Source organism: Dreissena polymorpha, chromosome 1 (genome assembly GCF_020536995.1).
Source record: "Dreissena polymorpha isolate Duluth1 chromosome 1, UMN_Dpol_1.0, whole genome shotgun sequence".
NCBI classification, from domain to species: Eukaryota; Metazoa; Mollusca; class Bivalvia; order Myida; family Dreissenidae; genus Dreissena; species Dreissena polymorpha.
The window spans coordinates 37,752,188-37,777,121 of record NC_068355.1 but is presented as its reverse complement, the minus strand read 5'-3'; the positions used below and the strand labels follow the sequence as shown (position 1 = coordinate 37,777,121).

Here is a 24,934-nt window from a genome sequence, read left to right as displayed (position 1 = left end):
TTGAGACTTAACATTGAAACAAATTCAGATCAATCATTACATAATTCATTGTTACAGCATTAAATGAGTTTAAGATATTCAGTTACCTTGTTCCGGCTTCAAACAACTGTAAGTGCAGTTTTCTATTTTAAGTATGTCTGTGATATAGTAAGCTATCATTATGGTATAAATAGAAGTTTAAGCTCTATTGATAATGTGTAATAATGTATTATTCAATGGTAAGATATCTGCCCACACTGCAAGAAAAACTTATGCACTAAAGACTTCGCAAACATATTTCAATAACTTGAGATATCTGAAAAAATGAAGTTCTTAACGGCGTGTTTTCATTCTGTCTAGCCCATGTGTAATCATATGTAAACCCCATTGATACTGTGCCCTGAATAATATATGTCTAATATCCCAAACTAGCAAGTTTACGCCATCCAACGCGTAATTCTGTCAACCTAGGTTCTCATGAGAACCTATGGTTCCCAAATGAAAACCACAGATTTAGTATTAAAGACGCGTAATTCTGTAAACCTAGGTTGAGAACCTAGGTTCTTATGAGAACTATGATTCCCAAATGAAAACCACGGATATGGCAAATCCCAAGAAACTAGGTTTTTCATGAGAACCTAGGTTCTCATGAGAAACCTAGTTTCTTGGGATTATGCATCGAACTGTTTGCCATAGCTTTGTGTGGTTTAACACACTAAAAAAATTCAATTTTCACAAGGATTTTAAAGGCATTAATTTAATCTTTGAAGTTGAATCGTTTATTGCTGTATTGTTTGCATTTACCATGTAGATATTATTTAACTTGTTTCCTTCACCACTCGATTCACTGTAATCAGAGGAAATTATAAGTTACATCACTCCAGCAGCAAAACATTTACTCGTTACATGTGACACAAAAATCTCATTAATGGAAGGAAGGATAGGCCAATCTTCATGTATCCCTAACAAGAGCACAGCATAAGGGTGCCAACGCTTGGCTGCGGATTCAGTTTTGAATAAATGAAAGCTTGTCAGATTATTTTTTTTAGGGCAGAGTGACCTTGACCTTTATCCTAGTGACCCAAAATGGGTGTGGCATGTAGAACTCATCAAGGTGCATCAACATATGAAGTTTCAAAGTTGTAGGTGGAAGCACTTTGATTTTAGAGCAAAATGTCAAGGTTTTAACACGATGCGGACGTCGGATGACACAACAAGCTGGCTATGACATTACCTCGGGTTTTCTCCGAAAACAGCCCAGCTAATAAAAAGTACAAAAAGCAGTAAACCATGGCCAAGCACCTTTGCCACACAACACACATACCATATCGTTTTGTTCATGTGATTCCCTAGAGGTTCCTGGACTGGTCGACAACCTCGCGCTGTGGTTGTACGTAACATAACACAGGTGGTAAAGGTACTGGTGAACTGCCCGCACACGTAACATCTTTGGCAACAGGCCATACTTGAAACAAGCCGCCTGTAATTGAAGCCAAATCATTTATAGAATAAACAAGTTTATCAAGAGCTCCTTTCTTGAGAAAAGTATATTTAAATCCCATTAAATGCAGCTGTATTGTTACATATTGGATGCTAATTAAATGCACATTTAATGCTCAATTAATACTCCTTTGTTTGAACTTTTTCTGCATCTTTTACAAAAACTGCTTATTAATATATTTGAATGTATTTATGCAAGGAAAACTCAGTAGACAATATTAATGTAAATAAATGTGTTGTCTGCTACATAGCAATAAAAAAGATCACAGACAAAGTGAAATTAAATAAGTAATTAAGGTGATTTGTTATATCCAAACATAAGGAAATTGTTAAAAAGAAATTCACTTTCATTTTTGCATGATTTTAAGAAAGTCCTTTTTTGCATGACTACGTATGACGCAATGAAACTAGTCCATTATTAGTTATAATTAAAACTGAACAGTTCCCCATGAAACCTACGTCCCATACTGCAGTGTACACTTTACACTTCTGAAAAATGGAATATGTTTGAGTTTATGAAATGCCTTAACACATTTATAGTAATAGATGGCCAGAATTTTTTTTTAGTTGATGTTGCTATGATATTGGATTATTAGATATATATATATGCACATTAGAAAAGCGAAATGTAAATAGATATCGATACCTTAGCCTTCATATGCATCTATTGGCAAATGAAAACACAACGTGGCAATAATTAATAAAAAAATGAGTTCAGAACCTATAACGAGAATCCCTTTATAACGCTGTCTTGTGGCTTCAACCTTCCATACTCGATATATCCTTGTTAGAGTGTATAGGGCTATATCTTATACTTGACAATATTCTAAACACAATGACAATAATGCATGAATTTCTAGTGAGGATTTTATTAAATGTTTTAGACTGTTTAACTCTTAAACTGTATAACTTTTTGGGCTATTAAACTATGTGTCTCTATTTGACTATACGACAGAACAACCACTGGGCTATTGGACTAAGGAACGACTCGAACTATTTGTACTACTGTAGCGCTACCATGCATATGGAATATTGCACAATGTAATATCTGAGCTGTTGGACTATTGAAAGGTGGGACTAAATGGGTGATTGACTGTTGACATACTGGGCTGTTGAACTTTTGGACTGTTGAGCAAATGAGCTGTTGAACTGTAAAACTACTGGAAATATTGGACTATGGCACCACTGTGCTATCAAATTATTGGGCTATGGGACTACTTGTCTATTTAACTGTCAAACTTCTGAACAAATGAACTTTGGAACTACAGAGAACAACAAGACGGTTGCTAGGTTACCCTGTTGTAGACCATTTTGGGCATGTCCATGGCCACTTTCTTGCGGTACTCTTGGTAGTTTCTGATGCTCTCACGTGCTGACAAGGGGATGCTGTCATTCACGTACTTGTCTTCAGTCTGTCAAACATGCAGAGAATACTATGTGTAATATGAAAAGAGGCTTAAACTATATATATAAATTAATTTACCTTGGCAAAATGATAGAAAGAACATCAGATAACTTCACAACATTAAACAAAGTAAAATATTTAATTACAAAATAAGCTGAGTATGTAAACTTAAGTTTATTACTAAAAAAGTAGACCTTTATTTTAGCTCATAAATGAACAAATCAAGTTTTAATATCAGAGATAACCACAAGAGAGTAGACAAACAAAGTTAACTAATATGAAAAAATCTGTAGCTTTCAGTTATACCCTTATACCCACGAAAAGCTTTGTCAGCTATATTAAAAGCAGATAAACTCACTGGGTATGCAAATAGTGTCTAGCCCATCTACACTTTATATTAAAATATTTTTTATTTCAGTCTGATGGCTTGAGAATGTTGAAATAGTCCACACCACAAAATCATGTGCATAGACCTTTAGACGAACCGAGAGATTGACTGACCCCAATATGCCTCTCCCTATGGGGGTATAATAGTTTGTCCAATTTTTTTTTAAACAGCAGTTTGTCCAAAACTTCATTCATTTTTTCTCAAATTTAACCGACCTGAGGCATTCTTTTCAGCTTATGCAGTTTCTTCAGTTCCTCCTTTGATACGCTAAAGTGCCGAAGTTTTGCCTCGTCGATCATCCGCTGGAAAAAGTCATCCGAAGGACTCACTGTGTGCATGCAGAGAAATGTCAGCTGAAATGTTGGAACAAACACATATTGTAAAATATAAAACATATAAAAAACAGTTTGTATTGTTTGCATGTGTGTCTGTGTATTCTGCAGTAAAAATGATATCAAGGGTCTATATAGTAAGCTTCCATAGTAACTTTTAGCAAGGCATGTTGTAGAACGTCATCCTCTCCCTCACAAATATACTTATTATCATGTAGTACAAAGTCTTTCTCCATTATTGAAATGACAATAGATTTGTAGCACTTGATTGACAACTCTTCTTTTAGTGTGAATATGATCTGCAGCAGTTACTTGGAACTAAACAAATTGTTACCTGCAGGGTTATGTGCACAGAAAAACAAGGGTACCAGGTTGAGGTAAAATCTGATAAATAAAACTTATTACGAGTCCAAAGGCAACATTAATGTCACAATCACAATGAAACTCTGTCAGAATATTTATCTAAACAATGTCTAGCAAGAGTTAGAATTTGCGTCACATGCTTCCAAAATCAAGCTCACCAGGTCTAATCTTATTTAAACCTTGTTACTACTAAAGAGGCTGATTTATGACTCAATCATCATGAAATTTGATTAAAAATTTAATCCTGACAAACTGTAGCCAAATGCATTTAAAAACTCGGTCACCAGGTCATTTCTTAATAAAATCTTGTTCCCAATTTAGATCTTAATTTATGACTCAATCATCATGAAATTTGTTCATAATGATATCTTGACAATTTATAACAAGAGTTTGACTACTGTTATTACTAAACCTTGATGAATCTTTGTAAGGATATTTATCTTGACAATATCAAAGCCGACTATGAATCTGGATCATCTGCATACACAGGGTTCATACAGATTTTCTTAAATGAAATTCAAGCACTTTTTAAGCACTTTTCAAAGGAACAAAATCCAAATTCAAGCATTTTTTTAGTCCGATATACTGAAAACTGTATATTATTCTGTGTCCAATACTGACAACATTTTCGCTAAATTGGTCTCTAATTGCTTATCATTCTATGTGACTTACAACAATCTGCACTACCCTGCTACAGTAACAACTGTTTAATCAAAAGTAAGATATTTCATTATAATAAAGTAATTGACCAAAGGCATTACACATACCTAAACAAAACCTGTTATTTGTATTGAATATGTATTCTAAATCTTCATAACAACTATTCCTCCATACGAGTAATCTCTATATCTGTTTTGCATACTTTAAAAGATGCTTTGACTTTAGAATCAGCATTGTCAACAACCCAAGGGTACTTCGAAAGCCACCCTTTCTGAAAAATGCACTAATTCACTGGCATATTTCATTTTGTCAGCACCGTAACAGCATAATGCCAGTCCCCCAGATAATTATTTTGAAAATAGAGTTTTCACCCATTGATTTTGAAAAATAGGGTGATTTCATTCTTGAAATAGAGTGAATTGAGTTATAAAAATACATACCTTAAAATTATTTCTGCTTTACTTCTGTTTAAGCTGCACACTTGTATTGATTCAGTAAAACTGTTAACTATCATAATTAACTTTAATAAACAGATTGTTCATAATATCTTAAACCATTGAACTGTCCATAATATAAACTTTAAACTTCACAAAAATCGATAACACAAATGATTTGGCGCTTATTGGCTCTTGCTATCTTTGTTTGAAAAAGTTTGCGATCAACTGATATTTTGGCGCAACAATCGCGCACGTCTTTCGACCACTCTTGGACATTATTATTAGGAATTGTTATAGAAACTGAAAGTACAGACACTTTACAAATACATGCACAATGAACAACGGATTCAGTTAGATTGAAAATGATGTATGTTGTCGTAAATAACTTGGTTAGACGCATTATTTAACTATTAAATCTAGTCTGCAAAGCGTTTGAATAACTTTGACTGTTTTCCTGCTCTGTCATTCATGGGCTTGCTAAATGAAAGAGTCGCCGCGTTACCATAATTATTCCAAAGAAAAAATAAAAAACGAATATGAGCAAAGCATTTGATTTAAACTATTGTACCGTACGCATCAAATTTGTTGAATTTGCGTAAAAGTCAAATTTGTTTGCGTTTTCAATACGCATGATATTGTATTTCTTTGCGTTTTTAAACATTTAAATAGGCTGAAAAACGCAGAAATGCAGCTTATCTGGGGCACTGCATAATGCGTACAAAAAAAACGAAGGTGACCAATAGGCAGAAGATTATTAGCAGTTGCCTCCCTTACGTTCTAAAACCCGTACCGACCTGTACTGATCCAGAACCTGCCAGTATGAACAGATCCGAACAGTCATAAATCGTGAAAAAACAAGCAAATTCGTTGAATTGATATCCCCCGGAAATATGTTTCTGGACACAAAAGAGTTACATTTGACACTCAAAAAAAGCATTTTTTCAAGATACAAAGGGCCATTACTCTGTTATTAACAGATGGTGTACAATGCCATTTGGCGTGCATCATCCTAGTATCCATATATATACTCATACCAAGTATCAATGAAATCCGTCAAAGCACTTCCAAGATCTGGCTCCGGACGGACGGAAAGAGAGACGGAAAGACGGACGGACAACGCCAAAACAATATCCCTCTGCCAATGGCGGGGGATAAAAACTAAGACTCGGACTCATGGAAAAGATATGAAATTATATAATTTTACCCTAAGTATGTTTTTCAAGCACTTTTGAAGCCCAAAATAAGCACTTTTTAAGCATTTTAAAGTTTTTATTATGCAAATAAGCACTTTTTAAGCACTCCACAGCCTTTATAAGCACTTTTCAAGGAGCACATTGAAATTCAAGCACTTTTCAAGGTCTGTGCGAACCCTGATACAAATGCCAGGTAATCAGATTTAATTTAATAACAAATATGTCGACCACTATAGAAGCCACATATATTAATAACAATAAAACTTGATAGAACATTTATCACACCAATATCTAGGAACAGTTTGAATTTGAGTCACATATTTCCAAAAATTAGATCACCAAGTCAAATCTTAGAAAATTTGATCAAACTTGGTAAGAATGTTTATCTTGACAATATCAATTCCTTGTTTGAATCTGGGTCATGTGGGGTCAAAAACTATGTCACCATGTAAAGTCTTCGATAATTTGTAATCAAGACTCCAGGTGAGTTCTTCAGGGCAATAATGGGCCTCTTGTATATTTTCTACTTTATAAATCAACTGTTTGCATATGTGTGTAAGCCCAGATACAACCCTATCATCATACTACTCTTTGAAATCTGCATTTTCAGATTCCCATGTTTTACTCAACATAGGGTCTACGTACACGTATAAGTAAATGTATTGAATTGATATCTCCGGCCAAATCAATTTTGTTTATGTAGAATTATGTAAAATTGTAGGGTAATTGTTTGTATACATAGCAATTCTCCCCATTGATATCTATATGAAATTTCATGTTGAAATTTTTTAGCGTATCGGAGATATAGCCTTGAAAATTTACATCATATAAAAACAACCAAGGGCAATAACTCTTTGTTAAGAAAGACTAGGTTTATGGTTCTTGTGCATCGCACTTTCTCCCATTGATTTCTACACACCCATGAAGTGCTGAAATGTTGTATCATATCAGACATATAGCCCTGACAGGTTCCATCATGCAAAAACAAACAAGAGGGCCTGAAAGGCCCAAAGTCGCTCACCTGAGATAAAAAGATATTATTGGGACAAATCTACTGACCAAGTTTCATGAAGATCGCAAAATAAATGTGGCCTCTAGAGTGTTAACAATGTTTAACTAAAGCCATATAAGGAAAAATGCCCCGCCCCCTGGCAGCCATGTTTTTCAACCATCAGCATCATTTTTAAACTTGTTCAAGATATTATCAGGATGAATCTTCTGACCAAATTTCATGAAGATCGTACAGTAAATGTGGCCTCTAGATTGTTAACAAGATTTTACTATAGCCATATAAGGAAAAATGCCCCGCCCCTTGGAAGCCATGTTTTTCAAGCAAACATAATTATTTTCGAACTCATCCAAGATATCATTGAGACCAATCTTCTGACCTAATTTCATGAAGATTGGACAATAAATGTGGCCTCTAGAGTGTTAACAAGGTTTTACTAAAGCCATATAAGGAAAAATGCCCCGCCTCTGGTTGCCATGTTTTAAAGCCACCAAAACCATTTTCGAACTCATCCAAGATATCATTGGGACAAATCTTCTGACCAAGTTTCATGATGATTGGAAAATAAATGTGACCTCCAGAGTGTTCACAAGGTTTTACTATAGTCATATAAGGAAAAATGCCCCGCCCCGTGGTGGCCATGTTTTTCAACCAACCGGCATCATTTTTAAACTCGTCAAAGATACTATTGGGATGAATCTTCTGACAGAGTTTCATGAAGATCGGACTATAAATGTGGCCTTTAGAGTGTAAACAAGATTTTACTATAGCCATATATAAACATAAAAGGAAACATGCCCCGCTCCTTAGCAGCCATGTTTTTCAAGCAAACGTAACCATTTTAGAACTCGTCCAAGTTATCAATTAGACAAATCTTCTGACCATATTTCATGAAGATTAGACAATAAATGTGGCCTCTAGAGTGTTAACAAGGTTTTACAAAAGCCATATATAGTCTTATAAGGAAAAAGCCCCGCCCCCTGGTGGCTATGTTTTTAAAGAAATCAAAATCATTTTCGAACTCATCCAAGATACCATTGGGACAAATCTTCTGACCAAGTTTCATGCAGATCGCAAAATAAATGTGGCCTCTAGAGTGTTAACAAGGTTTTACAATAGCCATATAAGGAATAATGCCCCGCCCCCTGGCGGCCATGTTTTTAAACCAAAGGGCATCATTTTTAAACTCGTCCAAGATATTATTGGGACAAATCTTCTGATTAAGTTTCATGAAGATCAAAAAATAAATGTGGCCTCTAGAGTGTAAACAAGGTTTAACTACAGCTATATAAGGAAAAATGTCCTGCCCCCTGGCGGCCACGTTTTTTCAACCAACCGGCATCATTTTCGAACTCTTCCAAGATATTATTGGGATGAATCTTCTGACCAAGTTTCATGAAGATTGGACAATAAATGTGGCCTCTAGAGTGTTAACAAGATTTTACTATAGCCATATAAGGATTGTTACCATTTTGAAACTCATCAAAGATATCATTGGGACAAATTTTCTGACCAAATTTCATGAAGATCGGAAAATAAATGTGGCCTCTAGAGTGTTAACAAGGTTTTACTATAGCCATATAGGGAAAAATGCCCCGCACCCTGGCGGCAATGTTTTTTAACCAACCAGCATCATTTTTGAACTCGTCCAAGATCTTATTGGGATGAATCTTCTGACCAAGTTTCATGAAGATCAGACAATAAATGTGGCCTCTAGAGTGTTAACAAGATTTTACTATAGCCATACATGTATATAGCCATATAAGGAAAAATGCCCTGCCCCTTGGCAGCCATGTTTTTCAAGCAAACGTAGCCATTTTCGAACTCATCCAAGATATCATTGAGACCAATCTTCTGACTAAATTTCATGAAGATTGAAGATAAATGTGGCTCCTAGAGAGTTATCAAGGCAAATAGTTGACTGCGCACAACGCACAACGGACGACTGACAAAAGGCGATTACAAAAGCTCACCATGAGCACGTTGTGCTCAGGTGAGCTAAAAAGGGCAATTACTTTTATTTAAGAAAGTGAAGGGTTATGATTCTTAAGCATGTCACCTCTTCTTCTAATTCATATCAATACACCCATTAAGTTTCATGTTGAAGTTTTGGTATCTTAGATATAGCCCTGAAAAGATAAATCAAATAAAAAAAAGAGCAATAACTCTTATCAAAGAAAGTGTAGGGTTATGGTTCTTGAGCATGGCACATCTCCTCATTGATATATATACAAGTATGAAGTTTTATATTGATATCTTATATTGTTTCTGAGATACAGCCCTAACAAGTTTTTTGACAGACGGACAGACTGACTGCAGGACTGCATGAGAACGAAAAACTCCAATTCTATATCCCCCTGCCTTTGGTGGAGGACAATAGTCACTGTAAGAAAATTTACTGATTATCCTCTTTTCCTATAACTTCGTGCAGCTCTATAAGATCGTGTACTTTTTTATGACATAAACTTCTAAGCAACATTCGAACGCACGTGCCCGAAAACTGTTCACTTTTGTAACGCGAAAATTTCCACAGCCGATGAGACAACAATCATGAGGAAAAAACAATAAATATGATATTAATTGTCCATTTTTCTGACCTCGTTCCAAAGAAATAGCCTAAAAATGTTTAAAATCTGCACATTTCCTTCAACAGACGACTATGTTTGTCAATGTTTTGATCGTAAAATGTTGTAAGAGTAGTTTCCCTTGGAGGCCAATCTCGAATTTGTATTGTGCTCTCTGTACTTTGCATTACAATACGATTAAAGTATGCTGTGTATGCGGAAAATTTTACCCCCAAATGATGCCACCCAAATGTGACACGAGACTATACGTTAAGATCGTGACTGGCCCATTGCAATAAAGGTTCTTGCTGCGTCAATTTGGGATTTTGTCACAAAACAACTGTCATAAGAAGGGGTGACAGCCTTTTATGCCCCCATTGTAAATAGAATTTTATTAAGCTATTTTCCGTTAGCAAAATACACTTTGTCTAGACCTCTGAATACAGTTATCGATTACAGTTCATATTTTGTTTTTATGAAGACCGGTTTTGTTTAAACCATTATTTTCAATACAGTTTATTCATGAAATTCATCTAAAACAAAACATATTTAATACAAATAAACACATATTCACAAAAACATATATTGGTTATTATGAAAACATCCCAGGGCCTCGCTGTGACGTCATCAAAATCGGTGCACGATCTTATAGGGTAATTCTGTGTGACGCAGACTACGATATACATGAATGTTTAAAGGTACGTAACTCCATTATTATTATCTGTCAACCAACATATTTCACTCGTTATTTGTTAAACAAAAGATAAAACATCAAGTATATATCAAGTTTAGTTATTGTCTAATGGCTTTTCATGAAAGATATGCCTTTGAGGTTTAAGGTGCACGAACTTATAGGTTTAGAGGCTTTTTTCTTCTAAAATCGATAAAAAAGCTTTTAATGACCATTGTGAAAAATCAATGAAGGTGTGTTTGCTTCCAGATTGGCCTCCTATAAACCCTTTCCCACGCAGAAGCAAAGTGAAAATGGCTATGTGCAAACAGCATTTAACCAGAAAAGCCTGCTTGTAACTTGCTTGGCTCAAATTTTTGGTTGGCTCGACCTCTCCTGGAAGCAACAGTTTTTTTTTGCTATATCATAAAACAAATTTCTGTAGGGTGGCTCGAATTCGCGAGTCGAATAATCAGATGGCTCAAACTGTTTTTACAGTCCCCGTCACAATTTTCACACGTTTTTTTGTTCATTTGGCTCGAACTCGCTTTGGGTCACATAAAGCTCTTAATCAATAAGGAGCTATTGATTATGGGCAAGTCATAATTGCAAACATGTCATTGACTCAATCGTTTGTTGATTTGAGCAAAAGATAACATTTTGTATAAAATCTTGCGTTCTTTTTGTAAATGCGGTACTATAAGGGCTGGCATGGCAGTATCACACCATGTACAATGTCAACTTGATGGAATAGAAAGCGTTGTATCTATAGGACAACTCATGAACAAAACACATACGGACATGTTATTCTTAAAAAAGGAAACGAAAAAAATAAATGCATGTAGTGCTGTTTAACATTCAGCAATGTGTATATAGCGCTTAAGCATGTTTTGTTTAACGTGTTGCTTCAACCACTAACGCCTACATGTAACATGTGCTACGTAAAAAACCTGTCGATCAAATATACATTAAGTAAATAATTTTTTATTGTATTTGTAATTGCTTTTCCACAATTGTTCCAGCATACATGTATTTGGTTCTCATTGATTCAAAAGCAGAAAGTAGAAAGGAGCTATGCAGTATGAATACTGTGAAACTGGAGATGTAAATCTCTTGCAGATTCATGCTAGTAAACATAAGACAGTGTATTAGAAATCTGATGGCTCGAATTCTGGATGGCTCAAACTTTTATTGTGGGTCTCAGCAAGTTCAAGCCATCTGGTTTCGATTGTATGAATTAATATCCAATACCCAGCCGACCAATCCTTACCCCAATTTCCTCTTCCTGCTTGGCTATTGAATATCAAGACCTTCCCCCCTTTCAACACACACACAACTCTCTCTACTTAGCTCAAATTCTTCTGAAAAACCATCCCCCTCACAACTTACTCATCCTGCCCCCCTCATCTCTTTCTTCTTGAGCTTCCATGGAGTATAAGGACCCTAATTTTCAACATACCCCCCCCCCATAGCCACTCACATCTTTGTTCTTGGTCCCCATGGAGAACATGATCTTGTAGGACTTGATCTTGCCCTCCTCTATGAGAGCCTGTACAATCCGCTGCAGGGATTTGCCGTCCATTGTGTACGCCAGCTTCATCTCCTTTTCACGATTACGCAGGAACTGAAATATCAATATACAATATACAAGAGCATCGCATAACGGGTGCCACGCTCGGCTGCAGGTGCTTTTCTGAAGAAATGAAAGCATGTCAGATTTTTTAATTTTTTTTTTAGAGGTCACAGTGACCTCTTTGACCTAGTGACTCAATTATGGGTGTGGCGTGTAGAACTCATCAAGGTGCAGCTACATATGAAGTTTCAAAGTTCTAGGTGGAAGCACTTTCATTTTAGAACCAATGTTCAAAACCTTGACAAAATGTTTAGGTTTTAGCACGACGCAGACGACGACAGACACGACACAACGAGCTGGCTATGACAATACCTCAGGTTTTCTCCGAATACAGCCTAGCTAAAAATCTGAAACACCACTGTACAAAATAATCCATGTACAGTCAGTGTTAATAAGTCACTGCTAAAGCCTTTATCCGCTTTAAATGTATACACAAAAATGACTGCCTTTAATGAAACCACTCCAGTCTCAGCATAAAACTTGTTTCCACTCTAGAAGCCACATTTATGGTTCAATTTTGATAAAACTTGGTCAGCATTTTCATTTTGACAATTTCTTGGACGAGTTGTTATCTGGGTAACCCGGTTATGTGACCCAAAATATAAGTTACCAGGTAAAAACTTTGAAAAACCTTGTTACCAATCTAAAGGCCACAATGGCGAAAGACTTCATAATGTGAACATTTTTGAAATAGTCACCTGAGTTTCATTCCTGAGAAACTGTATTAAATTCTGCCCAATGGTTCAGAAAGTCTATAGGAGAAAAAGTTAACAAGCATATTCAAGCAAAGATTTCTGACAACTAGAGCTATGTCACAGACATGAGGAATACCCCCACATGCCGCACTGACACGGAATATTTTGCATGATGTCTTAAAAAACAAACACCAGACACCATGCTGAATGTTAAAAAATGCACTCACTGACCCCATGACCTAGTTTTTGACCCGGCATGACCCATATTCGAACTTGGCCTAGACATCATCTAGATACAACATCTGACCAAGTTTGTTAAAGATCGGATGAAAACAACTTGAACTAGAGAGCGGACACCATGGTGTATGTGTTAAACATACTAAGTGACCCCGTGACCTAGTTTTTGATCTGGCATGGCCCATGTTCGAATATGGCCTTAAGATCATCTAGATAAAACTTCTGACCAAGTTTGGTAAAGATCAGATGAAAACTACTTGAATTAGAGAGCAGACACTATGCTGAATGTTAACAAGAGGGCCAAGATGGCCCTAGTTTGCTCACCTGAGAGGAGTAGGTTCATTCAAACTTTACCAAATGTCAAACTTTATCTAGATATTGCCCAGACAAACATTCCGGTCAAGTTTTGTCATTATTGAACCAAAAATCTGACTCATTGAGTGTTTTTGTTTTTGTAAGATTTGACCTGGTTACCTATATTTTGATTTGACCCCCTAACCAAACATCAAATTTTGCTTACAAAAAAAATATTATGACCAAGATTCATAAAATCTAAAACAAAATTGTGACCTCAAGAGTGTTTACAAGGATTTTGTATAATATATAGAAAATTTGGACAATAGAAGGGCAATAATTATGGCATTAATTATGTGATTTTGCTCATTATCAAAATTGACTGGGATCTTTCAGCAACTTTGATAAAGAATGCTTGAGAAATGTGAATGCTAGAGGTTTTACAAACCAAATGTGGACGGACAGCAGACAAAGACCAATCCTAAAACCTCACCTGCGCAATCAGGTGAGCTATAAAGTGTGTTTCACCGATCTGAGCCATTTTCCAACTTGTCCGAGAAATCAATACAAGAGGCCCATGAGGGCCTGAATCGCTCTACTGGCTGGAATCAATAGGGCTCAAGCCCTTGATAGTATGAACAATCTGAGAAAGTTTTAAATAAACAGACCCAAAATGGGAAATTTATCGCATAAACAATAAAAAAAGTAAAATTTCAACTTCAAATGGCTCCTTTTCATCAATAAGTTGGACAAATTTTCTTCACTCTCCATGGGGTTCTGGCCCTTGATGATATAAAACATCCATTGAAGTTTCAAAAGGATAGAATTTTATATGTAAACAAACAAGAAATAAGTTTGTCGGAAACACTATGTGCCCTTCTGCGCCGCTTTGATTTTTTTGTTGACCTTTGACTTGACTTTGAAGGATGACCTTGACCTTTCACTCCTCAAAATGTGCAGCTCCATGAGATACACATGCTTGCCAAATATGAAGTTGCTATCTTCAATATTGCAAAAGTTATGACAAAAACGTTAAAGATTTTCATTTTTTTCTTAAATTTAAGGGGAGATAATTCTGGACTTATAACTCCGATATTTTCAATAGGGCTTGACTCATCATTCAGATAAAGATACGGTGCAAGTTGGGAAATGATTGGATGAAAACTGTGGACTTTATTGCGTAAACAAGCCTTATTTCACAATTTTCTCAACTTCAAGGGGAGATAATTCTGAACTTTTTACACTGATGTAACCCATTTTCAATAGGGTTTGAGTCCTCATTAATATAAAGACACTGAACAAGTTTGAAAAGAATCGGATGAAAACTATGGACTTTATCGCGTAAACAAGAAAAAGTCTAACGCACACACGCACGCACTCACGCACCCACTCACGCACGGATGTTGGAAACCACGCCATGACATAAGCTCTTCAGGCCTTCGGCAAGTAGAGCTAAAAACCAATGTTTTTACTGAGTTTCATGATGATTAGGCAAAAAATGTGACTTCTATAGTGATCGATCACAAGGTTTCTCTCTAGTCACATAAGGAAAACTTGACCGATCGGGACCATTTGCGAACTCATCTGATATATATATATAACAAATCTTTTCACCAAATTTCATGATGATTGGGCAAATAATGTGACTTCTAGAGTGTTCACAAGCTTTTTTTACTATAAAAATATAAGAAAACTGCCCCACCCCCCACCCCGGCAGCCATGTTGTTCAACTGACAAGAACCATTTTCGAACTCAACTCTTGTATCAAGGAAACAAATGTTCTGACCAAATTTAATGAAAATTGGGCCAAAAATGTGACTTTTGAAGTGTTCACATGTTTTCACTATATACATATAGAGATAGAGAAAAATGACCCGCCCACTGGCGGCAATGTTTTTTCACCCATCTGGACCATTTTCAATCTCGTCCGAAATATCAATAAAACCAATGTTTTGTCCAACTTTCATGATGTTTGGGCAAACATTGTGACTTCTAGAAAGTTTCTCTAAAGCCAAAGAAGGAAAACTGCCCCGCCCACTGACGGCCATGTTATTCAACGGACCAGAACCACTTTTGAACTCAACCAACATATCATTAAGGCTAACATTTTGACAAAATTTCATGAAAATTGGGCCAAAAATGTGACTTCTAGAGTGTTTAAATGTTTTCATATACATATAGAGAAAAACAAATTTTCTTAAGTAAAATTCATTTTAATTATTAAATACTTACCTGTTATCTCTAGCTTACCCCTTTCCAAGGGAGTTATTTCATCCGGAAAATATTCAAGCGCTGGGAATCGTCCACCTCTATAAGAATCCAAATCAGGTTAAACATAGTACAATGCAACCTAACAGGAAATCAAGAACCACAACTCATCTTTCCTTTACGCAAACATAAAAAGGCGATGAGCGGGGTGGGAGGTGGGACTTACCGATAACAGGTAAGTATTTAATAATTAAAATGAATTTTACTTAAGAAAATTTGTTTTAATATCATAAATACGTTACCTGTTATCTCTAGCTGATTTTGCAGCTGCGGCGGGAAGGTTCGCATATTTTTTCCCATCACAGCAAAACCCATATAGAGGGTTTACAGCCAGAGATAGTAGAATCAAGTCCTCTTATAATCTTTGTTAGTACAGTATAGTACTTAATTCTCGGATGGCACCAGTGTACTTACGCCATAGAAGAGACTACAGTTTGAGCCACTACAAGAGGACCCAACTTATACAAATTGTCTTGTTGGCACTAAAGAGAACGAAGATAAAAAGAGGAGAAGGTGGTCGGATTCCTCCAGAAAGCAGCTTGAAGCACTTCAGATAGTGGGGTCTGATTAATATAAGCCCACGAAGCCGAAAGAGCTCTTAATTCATGCGGTCTTATCTTAAACAGGGATAAATCCCTCGATGAAAGAGAAGAATAAGCTTTCCTTATAGTCGAGGCTATCCAACGAGAAATAGAAGCCGCAGACACATCGCCCCCCCCTTTTAATGGAATGAAAAGTCTCTTGCGAGAACCTCGAATAGACTTTACCTTTTTAAGGTAGAACTTCAAAGCCCTGACCGGGCAAAGGAGTCTATCATCATCTTCATGTCCACAAGTTCTAGATAGACTTGGAACTTTGAAGGGTTTGGAAGCCATAGAGGGGAGTTGATTTTTAGCAAGGAATCCTGACTGACACAACAATGTAACAGAACCATCAGAAGAGTCAAAACGAAGATGACTATCCTCGATAGAAAGAGCATGAATTTCACTTCTCCGTTTGGCTGAAGCCATAGTAAGAAGGAAAACGGTCTTCCATGTTAGGAATTGTAATGAAGCCTGATCAAGAGGTTCATAGGGAGCCTTAATAAGGGAACCAAGCACACAAGCTAAATCCCATTTAGGAGCAAGTGTACGAGATACAGGACGACTAAGTTCCATAGCTCGAACAAGTTCTGAAATAGCTGGATCAGCACAGACTTGTGAAGACTTAGTGAAAGCCAATGTATGCGAAATCATAGATCTGTATCCTTTGATGGAACTAAGAGAAAGTTTCTTATCATCAAAAAGATAAATGAGAAAATCCGCTATTCGTCTAGCAGAGGGATTGAGGGGATTAATTTTCCCTCGAAAACACCAATTGGAGAAGAGTTTCCAACGAGCATCATAGACTGCTCTGGTGGATTTTCTCCTTGCCGAAGCAACGAGGGTTGAAGCCTTGACAGAAAAACATTTCTTCTGCAAAGATTGCCTGATAACGGCCAGACGTGTAAGTGGAACATTTTTGGGTCCGCATGTAGTCTGCCGCTTTGAGAAGATCTGACCTGTGAGGAAGATTCCTGGGATAATCGTACAGGAGACTGAGAAGATCGTTGAACCAAGATCTTCTGGGCCACCAAGGGGCAATCAGGAGTATCCTGCAAGAGCTCACCCTGATTTTTCCCAATATTTGGGGAATTAGAATGGGTGGGGGATAGGCGTAAGCGTCCAGTTGGTCCCATGCGAACGAAAGCGCGTCGATTGCCCACGCTGCTGGATCGTAAACTGGACTCACATACAGAGGAAGTCTGTGATTGTGTCTGGTTGCAAATAGATCGACCAGGGGATAACCGAACTTGAAAAAGATCTGGTTGGTCACTTCTTGATGAAGTGTCCACTCCGATGGAAGTAACTGGTGTTTGCGAGACAAACCATCCGCCAGGGCGTTGAGGCGACCTGGTATATATTTTGCCAGCAGATGAATGTTGAGTGTTTTGCAAAGAACAAGTAATTTTCTGGTTTCCAGATACAGGGATTGAGAATGTGTTCCCCCCTGTGCCTGGATGTAAGCCACCACAGATGTGTTGTCTGTTGACACCATCACACAAGAGTCTCGAAGATGTGATTGGAAATGAGATACAGCTAGAAATACTGCTCGCATTTCTAGATTGTTGATATGAAGGTGAGATTCCTGATGAGACCACAACCCTGAAATTATCAGACTGAGAGGTTCCAGGTGAGCACCTCACCCTTCCTTGCTCGCATCCGTTATTAGATATAATGACGGTTGCGGGGGAAGAAGGGGTACTCCTGCCAACAGAGTCTCCTCGTCTAGCCACCACTGAAGATGAGATCTTAAGGAGGGAAGGATTGGAATCTGTGTTAATAGATTGCCTGGAGACCATTTCCAACAAGCTGAGAGATAGTGCTGAAGAGGACGTAGGAAGAGACGTCCCAACTGCACAAAGTCTGCTACTGAGCTCAGGATACCGTTGAGAGAGAGGAATTCTTGAGCTGTTATATGAGATTGGGACAAAACCCAGTTGACCTTCATCAGAAGGTCTGATATACGTTGAATAGACACTCTGACCCGATTGATGTGGGTCAAGAAATTCATTCCCACAAACGTAAAGTCCTGTGAAGGAATGAGGTCTGATTTGTCTGCATTGAGAAGGAGCCCTAACGAGAGGAGCTCCTTCCAAGAGAATTCTAGGTTGTACAGAAGCAATTGACGATCGAGCTGGTGTAAGAGCCAGTCGTCGAAATACTGAAGAAGAATAATCCCGTGAACTCTGAGGTGTGATCCGACTGCCGACATTAGTTTGGTAAAAACTCGTGGGGCTGTCGCCAACCCGAAAGGCATAGACCGGAACTGGTAGACTTGGCCTTGAAAGGCGAATCGCAAGTACTTCCGGTAGTTGGGATGTATAGGAACATGGAAGTAAGCATCTTCCAGATCCAAAGACACCCCCCAGTGCAGGGGTTTGATGGATTCCCGTATGAAAGAAGGAGTCTCCATTTTGAAAGTTGGTTTGAGGAGATACATGTTGAACACTTTTAAATCTATTACTGGTCTCCAGGAACCATTTTTCTTTTGAACAAGAAAAAGACGACTGTAAAATCCTGGAGAATAAGGATCTTGAACCCTTTCTACCGCCTGTTTTTCCAAGAGCCCGAGAATGGACTCTGGAATATGTGGATGCCGAGATACCAGCTCTATAGGGACGCGAGAAAGTGGAGGCCTTTTTTCGAATTGAAAAGTCAGGCCTTTTGTCACAAGAGAATGAACCCATGCGTCTGAAGTAATTTGAAGCCATCGATTTGAGAAGTGGAAAAGTCTGGCCCCGACTGGTATTTCCGGCATCGGAGGTTGTGGCGGTAGAAAGGGAAGGGACCTAGGGCTGATAAGCAGGAGGTGCGCCCCTGCCGGTAGAAGGTTTGAAATTCCTCTGTCCCGGCTTGGGTTTGCCCTTTTTCCCAGAATCTTTATTAGAAGACTTGTGTGACAAAGAAGGTCTGTTATAGGAAGACTGCCTATTAGGACCTGACCGTGGATTAAAAGAAGGCTTTTTAGAGAAAAGGTTATTTCTCTTAGCCGTCTTGAATGCTGGAACTGCTGGTGGCCTAGAAGCAGGATGCTTAAAGACCCCTTGGCGTTGTCCAGAGTTGTTTCTAGCTAAAGAAGCATGAAGTTGGTCATCCTTGTCAGCTGTGATTGCTTCTTGTATCCTTCCACCAAAAAGAAACCCTGATGTGAGAGGAGCTGTTCTGAGCGAGTTCATACCAGGTTCCAACAGAAAATCTTTAGGTAAAGAAGTAAGGATAAGATCTCTACGAATCCTTAGCATCTCGGACATTGAAGAAGCAGAAGTGTGAGATAAGGCCAGTGTGGTCCGTGAGAGATGAATTAACAAATCACGGAGTTCCTCCGGAACAGATTCCGACCAATCACACACCATTTGTAAAATTGTCGCTAGCATGAAGTCAATTTGGTTAGTCAAACCTAATGATCTACGTTCCCTCATTTCCCAAGTTTCCAACATTGAAAACGGAACAGAAACTGAATTGGAACCACTTGGCATTACAAGAGATAGCTTGCTTATGTCCGGATCTGGAACCGGAAGTTTTGAAAAATCCAACCCAGATGTTGCATGTGGTACAGGAGGTTTGTAACTTTTACTACCTTCCTGGTGTTTTGGATCAGCTAGTTCCTTAGGAATTTTCCATGTTTCTCCTCGTTTTGGAATAGTCTTATTAGCTGATTCCAATGATTGAAGAACAGATAGAACAGTAGAACCAATGGGAAGTCGTGGGTCAGGACGAGCCGTCGACTTAATAACCCTGTTGGGATCAAATGTACGAAAAAGTTGTTCTGTCACAGAAATCGTCGCATTTGAAGACAGTTCAGCAGGTCTTGGACAGTAATCTTCACCAAGAGTACGAAACATCAGTTCATAGATCTGACCAATCGGAGCTAAATATTGATCCGTCTCAACATTAGATTCTGCATCTGAATCAGCCTCACTCTCTACAACACCAGCGGTTTGTATAGAATCAGCAGGAACAGAAGTGAGAATATCTTGTACCGGATTGTAATTGTCTGGTAACAGCGAATGATCATCCCCGACGTCAGTAAACTGATAATGTAAACCGGAAGAAGGTAAATTATCAGCATTGACCGGTACAAAATGTCCCGCTGAATTCTGTATCCATAGTGTATCAGGATTCGACAGGGTAGCTGTAGGGAGTACACGACTAGATACTGTAGATGATACTCGTGGTGTTGACACTGACGCCGTAGTAGTGAGATGAGCTCCTGAAGATGCAATACGTGTGGCAGTCAACGTTGGAACCGACACATTTGGCATGGAAACATGCGATTCCATAACGGAACACGATGGTGAACGACTATACGTATGGTAAGTCCGATGCTGTCTACGTGAACGTTGCCGACGTCCTCGTTTCCTGCAATGTCGAGATCTGGATCGGCTGCGCTGTCGAGATGTGGATCGGCTGCGATGTGATCGAGATTTTTTGGAATACCGTCTCCGTGAGTGACGACGTGATCGCTTATGAGCGCTGCGACGATGATAACTGCTCGACGAAGAAGAGCGTGTCCGATGTCCACTCCTTGATGAAGACGATGTATTCGACGACGAATCGGATGTAGAAGAATACGCCGATGATGAAGACCGAGTTCTTCTTGACCGGCGATTGGTGTTATCGGTGGCAGGCCCAACTGATGACTGTTGACCGGTGACCGGACCGGACCGGACCGATGACCGGACCGGACCGGTGACCGGACCGGTGATCAATGACCGGACCGGTGACCGGACCGGACCGGTGACCGGACCGGTGACCGGACCGGACCGGTGACCGGACCGGACCGGTGACCGGACCGGTGACCGGACCGGACCGGTGACCGGACCGGACCGGTGACATGACCGGACCGGACCGGACCGGTGACATGACCGGTGACCGGACCGGACCGGTGACCGGCCGGTCATATTATGACCGGTTACGTCACCGGACAAAGACCGTAGAATGGCGGCTGCCATGTGGTCTGACATTGATCCAGTCGTTCCATGATCAATGTCGCCGGTATGCATGGTGTGAGTCATAAGATCTGATGACGATCGACTGACAACAACACCATCTTGCCCGGTACCCGGTGACTGACAAAACTGCTGGTCATCCTTGACCAGTGGAGTCACCGGGTAATCAACGTCGGATGGAGGTTCGTTGCGTTTGCGGCTGATCGACGTCCTCCGGCGACCTGCTTTTGTCCATACGTCGTAAGCCCACAAATCGCAAACCGCACATTTGTTATTAAATGTGCACCCGGTACATGCCAAGCAAGTATCGTGGGAATCCCACCTTGCTTTGATATGACCACAAGAACCTCTATCCTGTAAGTTCATTCTGAAATAAAAGAAACAGAAAGAACCTACAAAAAAAACAAATTAATGATTATAAATTCAAATAAAAAGTTAAACCACAAAATGTAAACACAAAGAACGCTGTCCAATTGACCTCAATTACTTATTGGGGAATAGGCACGAATTCCTCGTGGTTCACGTGCTCATGACGTCATGTACATGAGTGACGATGCAAACAAAGAAACCCAGCAAAAGCAGAAATATGACAATTACTGCAACAAAAAGTATAGAAATATAAACCGAATGATACAAATAAAAGATAAATAAACTTTATCCTTTTAAACTCCGCCAAAAACACAGTGAAAAGAACACATAAGTCCTGAGCCTAAAATAGGCGTGCACATGGTTTTATCCGGAAAGGAAAGATGAGTTGTGGTTCTTGATTTCCTGTTAGGTTGCATTGTACTATGTTTAACCTGATTTGGATTCTTATAGAGGTGGACGATTCCCAGCGCTTGAATATTTTCCGGATGAAATAACTCCCTTGGAAAGGGGTAAGCTAGAGATAACAGGTAACGTATTTATGATATTAAAATGACCCGCCGACTGGCGGCCATGTTTTTCACGGATCTGGACCATTTTTGAATTCATCCGAGATATCAATAAAACCAATGTTTTAACCAACTTTCATGATGATTGGCCAAAAATTGTGACTTCTAGAGTGTTTACAAGGTTTCTATATAGCCAAAAAAGGAAAACTGCCCCGCCCACTGGGGGCCATGTTTTTCAACGGACAGGAACCACTTTTGAACTCAACCAACATATCATTAAGGCAAACATTTTGACAAAGTTAGATGAAGATTGGGTATGAAGTGTGACTTCTACAGTGTTTACAGGGTTTTTCTTTTTTTTTGAGCTAGTGACCTAGTTTTTGACACAGCATGACCCAGTTTCGAACTCGATCGAGATATCATTGGTACAAATCTTCTGACCAAGTTTCATAAAGATTGGAAATAAATGTGGCCTCTAGAGTGTTTACGAACAAATGTGGACGGACGACGGACAAAGACCTGTCACAAAAGCTCACCTGAGCAATCAGGTGAGCTAAAAAACGCACTAAGTGACCATGTGACCTAGTTTTTGATCCGGCATGACCCATATTCGAACTTGACCTAGACATCATCTAGATACAACATCCGACCAAGTTTGGTGAAGATCAGATGAAAACAACTTGAATTAGAGAGCGGACACTTAATACGGACCGACAGACAGACAGACCAACAGACCAACTGACCGACCGACAAGCTCACTCCTATATACCCCCATAAACTTCGTTTGTGCTATTTTAATTACAAAACAACCAAACAGTTATTCATAAGTTATACAAAATTAAGTCATTAAATTAAGCCAAACCAAACAAGGGACAAAATTGTCACAAAACCAGGTTTTCATTGTGAAAAAAAAATCTGATAAAGGGAGAAAACTCAAACTGAACTTTTGAAATGACCAAAAAAAATTAACCCCCTTTGTAAGTTTTTTTTTTTTTTTTAAATCTATTTTTAGTCGTGGCGACCTTGACATTGGAGATATTGACGTGATTCTTTCGTGGGACACACCGTCCCATGATGGTGAACAAATGTGCCAAATGATTTTAAAATCTCACAATGAATAACATAGTTATGGCCAGGACAAGCTCATTTATGGCCATTTTTGACCTTTGAACTCAAAGTGTGACCTTGACCTTGGAGATATCGACGTAATTATTTCGCGCGACACACTGTCCAATGATGGTGAACAAATGTGCCAAATGATTTTAAAATCTGACGATGAACGACATAGTTATGGCTCGGACAAGCTCATTTATGGCCATTTTTGACCTTTGAACTCAAAGTGTGACCTTGACCTTGGAGATATCGACGTAATTATTTCGCGCGACACACCGTCCAATGATGGTGAACAAATGTGCCAAATGATTTTAAAATCTGACAATGAACGACATAGTTATGGCCCGGACAAGCTTATTCCGCCAGCCCGCCAGCCCGCCAGCCAGCCAGCCCGCCAGCCAGCCCGCCCCCATTCGCCAATCTAATAACCAGTTTTTTCCTTCGGAAAACCTGGTTAAAAATAGATACTTGAAAATGAACATTGTGTTGTTCTTATAACTGTTTACTCACATTCTTCTACACAGGAAAAATAAATACAACATCTAACATATCTACACAATTGTTACATTAATTTTAATACACTTTTATTAAGAAACTAATATGGTCACTTATGAAATCAATGCAAGCAATTGTTTATTCATTTCTTTTTTTTATAGAGAGTACATGTACGAGCAAAATGAAATTTTTAAGTCTACTTAAACATTTTTACTTTTCATAGTTGTTCAGTTAACAGGTTAATAACCAGTTACAGTAAAAGCATAACCTGTTAATGTTTGTGTAGTTTGTTGCATCCCTAAGTTTTACTAGTAATAAAATTGCAAGATATTTATATTTTTAACTACTATCTGAAAGTGAAAGATTAAAAAAATAATTATAACTTAACATTAATCCTTATGAATATAATCAATGACTTGCTCATTGTTCACTTGCAACCTGGAAATGAAATCAATTATTTTTGGCAATCAAGTAACCCTTATCTATTTGATGAACTAAGCAAGTCCATCTTGTTGAGATTGGACTCTTCCGTCAAAGTTTATTGCTTCATAATAATGACACTTCCGATTGCTTATTAAGGTATGTTGCTGGAATTTAGGGACGCAACTAGACCACCCTGGATTATGAAGATATGACAGTAGGGTTATGCACAAATGGTCTGACCTTGAGCAGTTCATAGCACTCAAGGAGTGACCTTGACTGACCTTGAGAAGTTTATAGCTCTCTAGGAGCAGTTTATAGCACCCTAGGACCTTGACTGACCTATAGCACTTTATAGCACCCTAGACCTTGACTGACCTATATCACTGAATAGCGTTCTATGACCTTGACTGTACTAGAGCAGTTTATAGCACTCTATGACCTTGCTTGACCAAGAGCAGTTTATAGCACTCTATGATCTTGACTGACCCAGAGCAGTTTATAACACTCTAAGACCTTGACTGACCTAGAGCAGTTTATAGCACCCTAAGACCTTGACAGACCTAGAGCAGTTTATAGCACCCTAGGACCTTGACTGACCTAGAAAAATGTATAGCATTCTAGAACCTTGACTGACCTTGAGCAGTTTATAGCATCCCACGATCTTGACTGACCTAGAGAAATGTATAGCATTCTAGAACCTTGACTGACTTTGAGCAGTTTATAGCACTCTATGACCTCTACTGATATTGAGAAGTTCATAGCACTCTAGGATATTGAGCAGTTTATAGCACTATATAACCTTGACTGACCTTAAGAAGTTTATAGCACTCCAGGACCTTGACTGACCTTTAGAAGTTTATAGCACTCTAGG

At 38.5% G+C, this 24,934-nt stretch overlaps 1 protein-coding gene and 1 long non-coding RNA gene across 2 annotated transcripts in view; both read right to left on the bottom strand.

The window, feature by feature from the left end:
- Positions 1 to 24,934, bottom strand: part of LOC127877297 (general transcription factor 3C polypeptide 1-like) — a 413,141-nt gene that overhangs the window by 349,383 nt on the left and 38,824 nt on the right. The window contains exons 15-18 of the mRNA XM_052422993.1: positions 11,981 to 12,124; positions 3,488 to 3,625; positions 2,775 to 2,891; positions 1,304 to 1,459 (exon numbers count right to left, since the gene is read on the bottom strand). Coding sequence (XP_052278953.1) covers positions 1,304 to 1,459; positions 2,775 to 2,891; positions 3,488 to 3,625; positions 11,981 to 12,124 — 555 coding nt within the window. The remainder of the gene's footprint in view (positions 1 to 1,303; positions 1,460 to 2,774; positions 2,892 to 3,487; positions 3,626 to 11,980; positions 12,125 to 24,934) is intronic.
- LOC127865063 (uncharacterized) lies at positions 22,974 to 23,603 on the bottom strand. The gene is made up of 2 exons (XR_008042465.1): positions 23,385 to 23,603; positions 22,974 to 23,222 (listed from the first exon to the last, which is right to left on the bottom strand). It is a non-coding gene; the product is annotated as an uncharacterized LOC127865063 (long non-coding RNA).